General features: G+C 40.8%; 1 protein-coding gene across 5 annotated transcripts in view; it reads right to left on the bottom strand.

Moving 5' to 3' along the window:
• The window catches only part of HECW1 (HECT, C2 and WW domain containing E3 ubiquitin protein ligase 1), a 377,961-nt gene that overhangs the window by 51,455 nt on the left and 313,221 nt on the right, over positions 1-13,285 (bottom strand). For all 5 annotated transcript variants that reach the window (XM_069730190.1, XM_069730187.1, XM_069730186.1 and 2 more), the window contains 7 exons: positions 9,678-9,779; positions 7,326-7,476; positions 6,099-6,217; positions 4,730-4,851; positions 3,269-3,454; positions 1,099-1,233; positions 272-377 (listed from right to left, as the gene is read on the bottom strand). In XM_069730190.1, the coding sequence (XP_069586291.1) occupies positions 272-377; positions 1,099-1,233; positions 3,269-3,454; positions 4,730-4,851; positions 6,099-6,217; positions 7,326-7,476; positions 9,678-9,779 (921 nt within the window). The remainder of the gene's footprint in view (positions 1-271; positions 378-1,098; positions 1,234-3,268; positions 3,455-4,729; positions 4,852-6,098; positions 6,218-7,325; positions 7,477-9,677; positions 9,780-13,285) is intronic.

A 13,285-nucleotide genomic window follows, 5' to 3' on the forward strand; every position in this document is an offset into this window, starting at 1 on the left:
TCGATGTACACTCTACATCGCCAGATTGCTGCTAATCAGTGGTGAGGGTGTTTTTACACAAAGCAGTTGACTGAGGGGCATGAGACACCATGTCTTGTATTAATAATCTCCTGCTGATAAAACACTGATTTTATTAAAACAGTAACACAGAGCCCAGTAAGTTACTCATCATCGGAGTCAGGCTCTCAGCCCCTACATGATGCTACTCTGAGATTACATAGCAATAACCTGCTGACGGATTCTATTGAAACCAATACATATTTGTGCTTACCTAAAGGTACTGTTTCCTGCTGATGTTGACTTCTTATGGCAGAAACCAAACTGTTACCTGGTCTTGCTAATAGTGATGCCCCTCTGTTTCTGGAAACCTCTGATGCCTAGCAAAATACACACATGCAAATTAAAGGAAATACAAGACCTGTCCATCATTCAGTTTATGGAGATCTAACAATCTGAGTTCCTCTGGGTTTTTCAAAATCATAGAAACTTTGGCCAAATGCAGGCAATGAGCTAAGGTCATTCAGCTCCAGCGTTGCAGCTCAAATGCTCCAATAAATTGGATGGAAGCACAGAAATATCAACCCTGAAATGTCGGGTGATATAATATATGAACATAGGTTTTTTTTTTGTATTTTACTCCATTTCCTGCACTTGGACAAATTTTTACGATCTCGGAAAACCTGTTAACAAAGGAATTATAATTATGACTAAACTCTATACAATAAATAATTAGAATATGATATATTTTTTAATAAAAAAAAATATAAAAGAAAGACAAATAGAAAACATTTAAGGTGGTATTCCAATTTGGGACATTTGTCTGGGAGCTCCAAAAATTGGCAACAAAGTTCCCCTAGAAAGCAATGGAAATAGTGGCGCATGCGCAGTTATAGCTCTCTTCCTTAAAACGCACAAAGGGTTTCCATTGTTAAGGCTGGAGCGAGTCCTGTCGATATGCCACAAATGTCCTAGCTGAGACAACCTCTTTAAGTAAATCCCTAGAGAATATATCATTAACTAAAATAACACCCAATGTCTCATCACAGCTAGGAAACCAGTCTAAACTTTTTGTATTATGGAAAGTTCATAAGGAATTACTTCTCCAGCACTGTAACTCCTAAGCCTCTGAAGATGCTGCCTGTGGGTCAAATGATTTGGAAGTCGGCCATTTTGAAGAGGGATTCGTGGATCAATAAAGGTTGTTGCTCGACTGTTATGATCTACAAAGAAAGACTGGAAAAAAGAGATCTTTGTTAACATGTACGTAAGGTAACGAGAAAGAGGAAGACGAGGAAAAGAAGAAGCGTGAGAGTGAAGGAGTAAAGGTACCGTCACACTTAGCGACGCTGCAGCGATACCGACAACGATCCGGATCGCTGCAGCGTCGCTGTTTGGTCGCTGGAGAGCTGTCACACAGACCGCTCTCCAGCGACCAACGATGCCGGTAACCAGGGTAAACATCGGGTTACTAAGCGCAGGGCCGCACTTAGTAACCCGATGTTTACCCTGGTTACCATCCTAAAAGTAAAAAAAAAACAAACACTGCATACTTACCTACAGCCGTCTGTCCTCCAGCGCTGTGCTCTGCACTCCTCCTGCTCTGGCTGTGAGCACAGCGGCCGGAAAGCAGAGCGGTGACATCACCGCTCTGCTTTCCGGCTGACCGACGCTCACAGCCAGTACAGGAGGAGAGCAGAGCACAGCGCTGGAGGACAGACGGCTGTAGGTAAGTATGCAGTGTTTGTTTTTTTTACTTTTAGGATGGTAACCAGGGTAAACATCGGGTTACTAAGCGCGGCCCTGCGCTTAGTTACCCGATGTTTACCCTGGTTACCAGTGAAGACATCGCTGAATCGGTGTCACACACGCCTATTCAGCGATGTCTGCGGGGAGTCCAGCGACCAAATAAAGTTCTGGACTTTCTTCCCCGACCAGCGACAGCACAGCAGGGGCCTGATCGCTGCTGCCTGTCACACTGGACGATATCGCTAGCGAGGACGCTGCAACGTCACGGATCGCTAGTGATATCGTCTAGTGTGACGGTACCTTAAGGGAGAAAGTCATGGTGAGACCCGAATTTTAGTCAGACTATCCATGTATTTACAAGCAATTTATAACAAGGGTTAGTTCCACAAATGGTGAAGGGGTCTAAAAATATATATAAAGATATATGTGATCTGTTTTGTTGAAACAGGGCTCCAAAACCATTGTGGATGGAGCAACATGATGATAAGGAGAGAAAGAAGAAAACATGCATTTAAACAAGGGTTGGCTTTTAACATTTAACTAAGACACTGTGCCAAGTTATGCACTTTTACAATTATTTATTTTCCAATTGCTCCAGTGTGTATAAAATGATACACAAGCAACTCTGTGAAAATCTCCTGCCATTTTATATCTGCAGCTCTTATACAGGATTCATCTACATTCACACATCAGTCATTCTCATTAAACAGGCCACGGACCCACGCGTCCAATCCGTGAAACTCAGTGCAAAGGACAACATCTGCCAGGAGCTTGTATGTTCTCCCCGTGTTAGCGTGGGTTTCCTCCGGGTTCTCCGGTTTCCTCCCACATCCCAAAGACATACTGATAGGGAATCAACATTGTGAGCCCCAATGGGGACAGTAATGAAGATGTTTGTAAAGCTCTTCAGAATATGTCAGTGTTATTTAAGCATTTGCATGTTTTATTTTTGTCGGATCAGACTAGGGAATTCAAGTCCATAGAAATCCATCAAATAGGGAATTTGTCTATTTTCCATCAGTTTTCCCTCCGTTTTTAACTGATTACGGTAGTTGGTAAATGACAATGAAAACAGTTCAAACAATTTACCTCGCTCTTTTTTTAAAAACAGATTTAAAAAATGGATCACACATGGGAGAAAAATGGTGCCTTTTTGACAGATGCAAAAAATGGAAACAGATGTGTGAATACTTTGGTACGACCTATAAACAAATTCTGTGTAGTCTGATTGTGTAGTCATATAAGTTTCCATTTGTCCACTACTTCTTGCTAATGAGCATTAGGTTAACTAGAAATAGGGGACCTAAGTAGGAGTTTATGAGTGCGGGACTAGATCACACAGAGTTCATTTTTGGCCGGTAATCATACAGACATATAGGTTTGCATAAGAGCTGAAGATATGATTTGCTAGGATAATATACTGTATGGCTTCATTCTTCATTTTATATGCAATGAAGAAGTAAAACAGTCATTGGGCATGGCCTATAAACTTCTTATGTCCTATATGTTAGTCATTTCATACCTTTCCTTGTTGATCAGTTTTAATTTCCCAGCCACGGGGCAACTCCAGCCTAGTGTCAGCAAACATATTAATGAAGTTCACCAAGTCTCTGTTGTGCTGATACCGTTCAAAATTCCTGGCGTCCCTGCGGATTTTCAGAATCATGTGCTTCAAGCAGGTGCTGTTAGTGAAGACTCTGTAGGCACTCTGAGAAGGAACAAAACATATATTTAGAGATTAAATGGAAGTAGAATGTTGTCAAACTGTACACATTAAAAACTAGGCAACCAAACGATACAGCAAATACTCCATGGATCTATTATCTTTACTTAAAAATATTCCCTTTTTGATTAAATATTTAAAAGTCAGTGTAACATGACTACATTGGCCACTCTTTAAAAAAATTCAAGGTACCTATGGGGGAACTTTTCTTCTTGTGTAGAGTGCCAAGCTGGCTTAAGGAGACTTATTTAAAATATTCAAATAACCACCCATACTACTTAGGATAAGAAGCCAAAACAGACATGCCATTTGCAGACACGTGTTTCTGGGTGTTTGCCCCACATCAGTGCAAAGCAGGAGGTCTGATTTGGGAGGAGAAAGGCCTATCATACAATGCTCCTCTGGGAATCAAAATACGCACTTAGACCAGGACGCAGAGTGTAATCCTTTTAGGATTTGTCATACTATAGTGATGCACTAAAATTACCATAGGCCTGGAAAACTGGTTTAAGAAAAACAATTATCATATTTTTATTTATTTATACAAATTACAGAACACATTATGTACACTACCTGAGGTGCACACATACTCACACTGCTAATATAACTCTGCTCTGCTATATATTGATACACAGCTCTGCTACACACAAACACAACTCTAATTACACACACAACTTTGCTACATGCACACACCTCTACATAGCTGTGCCACATCTACATGCACACAGATTTGCTACATCAATACACATATTTTGAAATTCTTTTTAGGCATGAGACTGATCACATAGCCTCAAAGTGCAATCAGATAGTTTGGACCTGCAGCTTTAGTGATGCGCAAGTTTTGGTAGATTTTGCCCCTGCCTTTCACCGATCATACTGATCAGTCTCCAGCTGGAGTAGAGAGGATGGTGCCGCTGCACAGTTCTCACAGTGATTGGAAAGGATACTGTTTTAGCATTCTCCGCAATTGTAGGAAGCTGCTTCTGGATTATAAAAGATTTTTTAGATTTTTTTTCCTGTTAAAAAAAGTGTCCTTATAATCCCAAAAAAATACATTAAATATTGTCGGTCCTTGTTGATAGTAACCAATTAGAGTTCCGTAAATTGCTTTGCAAAAAGATAAACTCTGTAGTTTGATTTCTTGCTACAGGCTAAAAGGACAATAGTGTTAAAGGGTTTGCTAAATGTTGCCTGATATTTTTACCAAATGACCATAATATTATTTTCTGTCTGTATGGTAAAAGTAGCATTAATACTCACATAGTTTGCATGCAGCACAGTAAAAAACTCTGGATTGGTTATAAACTTGACAGCTGGAGACTGTAGTAACAGGGTAATTTTCTGAGAGTTTATTGGCGTTAATGTTGCGTCTCTTCTTAAATCTGTAAAAATAAAAATGCAAACACCTGCTGTTACAGTTTTTATGATGTCAGCACATGGTGGACCTGATGATAGAGGAAGCTTGAAGAACAGAGGACTTGTCTGAATGATACGATTTATAACATAAACTCTGGACACTGCTTAGCTTCTTTGCGACAACAGGACAGTTTTGATAAAATAGATCCTTAAATATCATCAGTCATTTGAAAACGATTTGACATGTATTTTTTTAATGCTTTTATATAGTCACTAAATAAAAATATAATTTTTTAAAATTTGTCCTTGCGTACTTTGTAGTTAGTTATAACATTGAGTAAAAAATCCAGCTCATCATCATAAAATTCTCATATAGTTTGGAACACGGAGGGCATCTTTGCCTGGACACAATCAGTAGCAGGAAGAGGTAGAAAATCGAGCTTCACAATTTTTTTTTAAATATATTTTCTTTATTGGTGAATAAAAGTAATCCAGTGAAAAAAATGGTCAACATTCCAAATTCATAGCATGGTTACACAATCCATGGAGAAGGCATAGTATAATCTACGCGTTTCGGGTGAGAAACACCCTTAGTTACGCTTCACTGGATTACTTACCGTATATTCACCAATAAAGAAACTATACATTTTTTTTTAAGTTTGTGAAGCTGTATTTTCTACCTCTTCCTGTTAGTTATAACATATATTTTCGGTGAACACGATTGCAAATGATTGGGAGTTTCGTACCTGGGCCAATAATATTATTGTCAGTCCGCATAAATCAGATATTGGTCATAAGGAGTTAGTTGAATGAATACGTTGAAGAAGTTAATACTTTACATTGTTTTTCCATAGTTCAATATTTTAATAATTAAAAAAAAAATCAAACACAGCCAACGTGTACCAACAGCAGTAGTGCAGTAAAGTTTACTTTTACATTTTGACATGAGCTTAGAATTTTTTGCTTTGGTGGGGATCCAATAGCGATTTAAATAGCAAAGCTGGTGACAACGGAAGGAAGGTAAAAGATTATTCATATTCTTATAAGATTCAGAAAATGGAAAGGGTTTTCCTATTCTAGAAATTTAAAGGATATCCAATGTTCAGTTAGAACTGTGGTTTTGCCTTAAATGTCATAAGTGGGAAAACCAGTTTGAACCAAGTTTGCACTGATGTGTCCATTGCATGTATACTATTCTATACTACTATTAAACAACTAATTTCCTTAATTTTGAAATGACCCCCACTTATATAAGTATATATTGTTGTAGTACCTGAATTTGGCTGCGATAGGTCAGTCTCCGAGTCACCAACCCCAGGGAGTCTATCATTTCGAGCACCAACTTCTTCTTCTGGCCTTTCTGTTGCAATAGTCCTCTGGATATTCTGATATCTTTGTTTATTTTTTTTATGAAGAAAACAATAAAAGTTGCAATTAGTAAAATGAGAAAAGTGCCATAAATGTATCTGTCATAGTTCTGTACAATAAGGTTCTGTTGACGTCCGAATTATCACTTTTACGTGCATTTTAGACGGCTACAACTGTGCGAGAGGAATATGCTGTCATGGCTGAAAGTGTTAGCATCCATGAAATTGTTCCACGAAATGAAGTATTTCTCCCAGAAAATTATTGCAGTTACACATGTTTTATTATACACATTTATCTCCTTTGCATGTGTTGGAACAACACAAAAAAAAGAGATAAAAAAGGAAAATCGAACATAATTTCACACAAAACCCCAATAATAGGCCAGACAAAATTGTGGGCACATTTCCAAAATTGTGGGTAAACAACCTTGTTTTATATATACAGTACAGAGCAAAAGTTTGGACACACCTTCTCATTTAAAGATTTTTCTGTATTTTCATGACTACGAAAATTGTACATTCACACTGAAGGCATCAAAACTATAAAGAGAATGTCAAGAGTGTGCAAAGCAGTCATCAAAGCAAAAGGTGGCTACTTTGAAGAACCTAGAATATAATACATAATTTCAGTTGTTTCACACTTTTTTGTTAAGTATATAATTCCACATGTGTTAATTCATAGTTTTGATGCTTTCAGAGTGAATGTACAATTTTCATAGTCATGAAAATACAGAAAAATCTTTAAATGAGAAGGTGTGTCCAAACTTTTGGTCTGTACTGTATATATATATATATATATATATATATATATATATTGACAAAATCACTGGCAAATAGAATCACCTATATCTCTCTGTATCTATATTTACAGATGTGCACAATATTGTTGGTGTATGTATAGACATTTGATATACTGTATATATGTGACCTAACCTAGTTTAGAATATTCCCATATATTGATTGTGTCAATTACGAGATATAAACAGCAGCATTATCTACAGTATGTTCAATAGTTTCGCTTTAGATAAGACTTGGGGCAGGGACCTGATTTCCTTGACTAGGAGCAGACAGATTTGTCTCTATTGTAGAGTGCCACATTCTTGCTTTCCAGATGCACTTGGTCTAATACCAACCTGCGGTTTAGTTGCTCCATCTGCTGGATGGATCCAGACCTACTGATTCCATCCGGTGTTGCAGCTGTTGTAGGCCTCTGCCATGTTGTAGTGCGGTTCACATGATCCACATAAAACACCCTGCCGTGGCTATCAATTCGAGCCTCCCAGTCTAGAGTACACAGATAGGGGTTAGAAGGGACATTCTAGAGATATACGAGTATATATACTGTACATACATACCAAACAATTTGCAACATTTTTTTTTACTCTGGAAAAGTATATGAAAATAATTTTAGTTAATAAATAGTGACGAGGGAACATACTCGGGTGCTAACCAAGTGTCTTCGGCATGCTCGAAAAATATGTTTGAGTCTCGTGTCTGTTTCTTAGGCAATCCCTACATGTGTTACAGCTGTGAGACATGCAGGTGCGGGGACTGCAACATATTTTTGGTCACGCCGAAGTCACTCAGATAGCACTGGAGCTTGCTCGGATAACACCTTAGGCCCCTTTCACACCTCAGTTTTTTGCCATCAGTCGCAATCTGTTGAATTTTGAAAAAAACGGATCCAGAGATTGATGCCGCCGGATCTGTTTTTTTCTCATAGACTTGTATTAGCGACGGATGGCCTCACGTTTCATCCATCGTTCGCCGGATCCGTCAAAAATTGTCTGTCCGGCGGCCGCACACAACGGACAAAGTAACGTTTTTTGTGTCCGTCGAAAAAACAGACAGCGATGGATCCATCACCATCTGTCGTTTGCTAGAATGGAAGCCTATGGCGCCAGATCTGTCAAATGACGGACGGCGACGGATTCTGCTTTTTTAAACTGAGCACGCTCCGATTTTTTTAGGATCCAAATAGTCGGATCAGCTAGTCGTATTGGTGAAAAAACGTATCCCTTGCATCAGTTTTTCACAATCTGCGACGGATCAGTTTTTTAAAAAATTCGATGGATTTCAACTGATGGCAAAAAACTGATGTGTGAAAGGGCCTTACCCAAGCTGGATCACTCATCACTATTAATAAACCGATACATTGTTAATGTGTTCTGCTTTTTTCTAATATTAATTATTAATTGGATCCTGACAGTATTAGGGGATGTTAGCACGTCTTGTATTTGTTGCGTTTTTTCCCCCAAACGTTTTTGTTGCAAAAAATGCAACATTTTACTATCCTAGCAAAGAGAATGAGTTTTCTGAACTCTCATGCACATGTTGATTATTTTTTTTCTTGCAGATTTCTAGCAATTTTATTTTTGCAGCATGTTACCGGTAATTCTTTCAGTGCTTTTGCAGCGTTTTTTCACCTATTCAAATGATTGCCAAAAAAACCGCATAAAACACTCATCTTTTCCTGCAGCGTTTTTCCTGGGAAGAGACACGTTTTTTGATGCAGAAATGTCTGCAGCAAATATTGTCGGAGTGCACACACCCTTAAGTGTAACCACGGGCGGCATGAATCACATACTCGCTGAATTATTGCTACAGCATTTTAGGGGAAACGTATTTTTAAAAGCCGTCCATGATATCATACGTCCATGATAACGGTCTCTGGTGGCTCCTCCGGCCCCACTAGGCTGGCAAGTCTCTCCCTAGACACACACACAGGAGAAGACTTGCCACCAGAGACCTGCCTCTTGGATTACTCATTTGACGCTTGGCCCACGGAGAGTTTTCAAAGTACGTTTGCTCTGATACACTGCAGCATTCCTTGATGAAGCAGCTTGAGAGAATGCCAAGGTGTTACACAGCCGTTATCTGAGTTAAAAGGGGGTACTCTGAGGAACCTACAGTAAGCTTTAACAACACACATTCTGGTTTGTTTCCCATGTGTTTCTTTACTATTTGTCTCAATATGTGTTCATTCGTGGTTTTTGCTACCTTCCCTTTTCCTTGTCCATTGAGCTTTCTCCGAGCCCCCCATAGAACACATGTACAGTATGTTCAGCTGAGATGATCGTTCCGGTGCATGGTGGAGTTGGGAGAGTTAGCTCTAAGTCAACGGATTATTCAACCAGCAGCTTTCTGATGTCTTCTGGGGACGTTAATCCAATACGCTATAATGTAGCCATCTTTTCAGTGAAGAAGTTACGGGGGCACCCTTCCTCCCCATAGATGAGGGTCTTAAAGGATATTTTGTGAATAAGTTAGATCTATAAACCCCTGTAAGGAGGATTTTTTTAAAACAAGAACATGCTTTAGATTTTTTCAGCCCAAATAGTTTTTCAAGTAATCCTGACACACCCAATAAATTAAAATTAACAAATATAATGGGTCATGAGGAATCTGGATCCTTCATAGATGCCATGACACCATTGTCAACAGAGCTCTACAGAAGGAACAATAAATGAAAGACAATACTTTACTTGGAGGAAGAGGCTCATCGATGGTAGGGTAATGATGATGGTCTGCTCTCAGAGAAGGCAGCTGACTGACAGGTGGGGTGCTGTGCGGTAAAGGACAGTCACCTAGAACACAAAAAGCAGGAAGGAGAGATTGGGCACAAATGCAAAAATATCTGTACAGCTTTTCATTACAGCTGATAATTCATAGATGAAAATATATGTTCAGATGTCATTTATGAAAAATGTTGAGAGTATAAACTGGTATTGAATATATTAATTTATTAAGAACATCATCAAACGACATGCTCAGTTAGATCAGGTAGCGTTTATGTCACCAGCACCTATAATGGTGGAGAACTTTCAGTGTATAAACCCCTACTTACAGTCCCATACTCCAGCAAGTACTGCAGACCGCTACTAACAGTCCCATGCTACAGCAAGTAATGCAAACCCCTACTAACAGTCCCATACTACAGCAAGTACTGCAAACCGCTACTAACAGTCCCATACTACAGCAAGTACTGCAAACCCCTACTAACAGTCCCATACTGCAGCACGTGCTGCAAACCCCTAACAGTCCTATACTGCAGCAAGTACTGCGGACCCCTACTAACAGTCCCACACTGCAGCAAGTGCTACAAACCTCTACTAACAGTCCCATACTGCAGCAAGTGCTACAAACCTCTACTAACAGTCCCATACTGCAGCAAGTGCTACAAACCTCTACTAACAGTCCCATACTGCAGCAAGTGCTGCAAACCCTTACTAACAGTCCCATACTGCAGCAAGTACTGCAGACCCCTACTAACAGTCCCACACTGCAGCAAGTGCTACAAACCCCTAATAACAGTCCCATACTGCAGCAAGTTCTACAAACCTCTACTAACAGTCCCATACTGCAGCAAGTGCTGCAAACCCCTACTAACAGTCCCATACTGCAGCAAGTACTGCAAACCACTACTAACAGTCCCATACTGCAGCAAGTTCTGCAAACCCCTACTAACAGTCACATACTGTAGCAAGTGCTACAAACGCCTACTAACAGTCCGATACTGCAGCAAGAACTGAAAACCCTTACTACCAGTCCCATATGGCAGCAAGTACTGCAAACCCCTAACAGTCCCATACTGCAGCAAGTACTGCAAACCCCTACTAACAGTCACATACTGTAGCAAGTGCTACAAACCCCTACTAACAGTCCGATACTGCAGCAAGTACTGAAAACCCTTACTACCAGTCCCATACTGCAGCAAGTACTGCAACCCCCTAACAGTCCCATACTACAGCAGCAAGTACTGCAAACCCCTACTAACAGTCACATACTGCAGCAAGTGTTACAAACCCCTACTAACAGTCCCATACTGCAGCAAGTGCTACAAACCACTACTAACAGTCCGATACTGCAGCAAGTACTGAAAACCCTTACTACCAGTCCCATACTGCAGCAAGTACTGCAAACCCCTAACAGTCGCATACTACAGCAGCAAGTACTGCAAACCCCTACTAACAGTCCCATACTGCAGCAAGTGCTACAAACCCCTACTAACAGTCCCATACTGCAGCAAGTACTGCAAACTTCTACTAACAGTCCCATACTGCAGCAAGTACTGCAAACCCTTACGAACAGTCCCATACTGCAGCAAGTACTGCAAACCCCTACTAACAGTCCCATACTGCAGCAAGTACTGAAAATCCCTACTAACAGTGCCATACTGCAGCAAGTACTGCAAACCACTATTAACAGTCCCATACTGCAGCAAGTATTGCAAACCACTACTAACAGTCCCATACTGCAGCAAGTTCTGCAAACCCCTACTAACAGTCACATACTGTAGCAAGTGCTACAAACCCCTACTAACAGTCACATACTGCAGCAAGTACTGAAAACCCTTACTACCAGTGCCATACTGCAGCAAGTACTGCAAACCCCTAACAGTCCCATACTGCAGCAAGTACTGCAAACCCCTACTAACAGTCACATACTGCAGCAAGTGCTACAAACCCCTACTAACAGTCCCATACTGCAGCAAGTACTTCAAACCCTTACTAACAGTCCCATACTGCAGCAAGTACTGCAAACCCCTACTAACAGTCCCATACTGCAGCAAGTACTGTAAACCCCTATCCTGCCCATTAATGTGCAGCAAGTTAATTCACAATGTAGTACCAGTTGTTACCATTAGAGGTCATTAGGTACACATTTATCCTGTTCCTGTATTCAGGAGCATTTCGCTTTAAGCCTGTGGTCTGATTCGAACCGCCCCCCCTGGTTTCCCAGGCACGAGTAGCCATGTTCCCCTGGACCTTGAGTTTTACACAGGTGTTCCTGGCTCTCTCTTCCTGCAGATCATTGCTCTTGATAAGCGGATTCCGGTGAGGCATAAATGTACTTACATGTGTGTGTTATGTTAGAACAGTTATGCAGCCACTGTGTAGCAGAGTGTGTAGTTAGGCATGTTGTGCTTTGTTTCGTTTCACATTACTGTTTCTCTGTATGCAGATAGATGTTTGCCTGTATAAAGTGTATGCAGATAGATGTTTGCCTGTATAAAGTAATACAATGCTCCCAGCCTGAACTTGCCCTAAGATAGCCATGATAACTGTGTATCTATCTGCCTTATGCTGTGTTAGCTCTGTAATCTCTGTTATTTATGTTATTGCATCCTATAACATGCTGTAATGTGCCAAGTACTGATGCACTGTTATTTCCTTTGTAGTTTTTACCTGATCATCCATTATATAGCATATCTCACAATATCATCTACTATTGTTGTTCATCGTTCACCATCTCAATCAATATAGAGTTAAGAACCTATACAGTCTGTTTACTGAGGAAATGGATGAAGGTTTATCTGTATGCTAGAATCCACACCGCATCATACGTGGAGGAAGGCAGAACAGTTAAAACGGAACCGCTGGTCGCACGCGGTGATTGCAAAGACTGTATGGGACCGCTACCACCCAGACTGCACCGCATATGGGTATTACAGCAGCTACCATACAGCTGCAAGGAGTAAGAGCTCAGGACCCAGTAAAAATGGATCGCCGGTCGCACGTGGTGATTACACAGACTGTATGGGACCGCTACCACACAGACTGCACCGCATACGGGTATTACAGCAGCCACCACACAGCCGCAAGGAACAAGAGTCCAGGCCCCAGTAAGAACAGATTAGCTGCCTTCAGTGAAACTGATAGCTGGTCACAGGCTGTAGTTGATCAGACTGTACGAGACCACTAACACGCTAACACCCACACTGCTCTGCATACGGGTATCACAGCAGCCGTCATACAGCCACAGAACGATACTACAGCCCGCCAAGAAGTGCTACGCCATTCCCGCCAAGCCTAAGCTGGCACGCACAAAGACTCAGTTTCCTGCCATACTCAGTAGTACGCAGATAAGCACACAATGTCTCGACGCGATACAGCCTCACTCAAAACGAGGTCACAAGCAGGCTCTAACAAGTCTTCAATAAAAGAGCTTGCTGCTGTTGCTCGTGCCAAAGCCGAAGCGGCCAAAGCGGGGTCCTCTTTCGCCGAACAAGAGATCCCTCTAAAGATGAGACAAGCAGAATATGCAGCAGCAACTGCAAGCCAAAACCGCATGTTTGCAGGCAGAGAAAGAA

Source organism: Ranitomeya imitator, chromosome 6, assembly GCF_032444005.1.
Source record: "Ranitomeya imitator isolate aRanImi1 chromosome 6, aRanImi1.pri, whole genome shotgun sequence".
NCBI classification, from domain to species: Eukaryota; Metazoa; Chordata; class Amphibia; order Anura; family Dendrobatidae; genus Ranitomeya; species Ranitomeya imitator.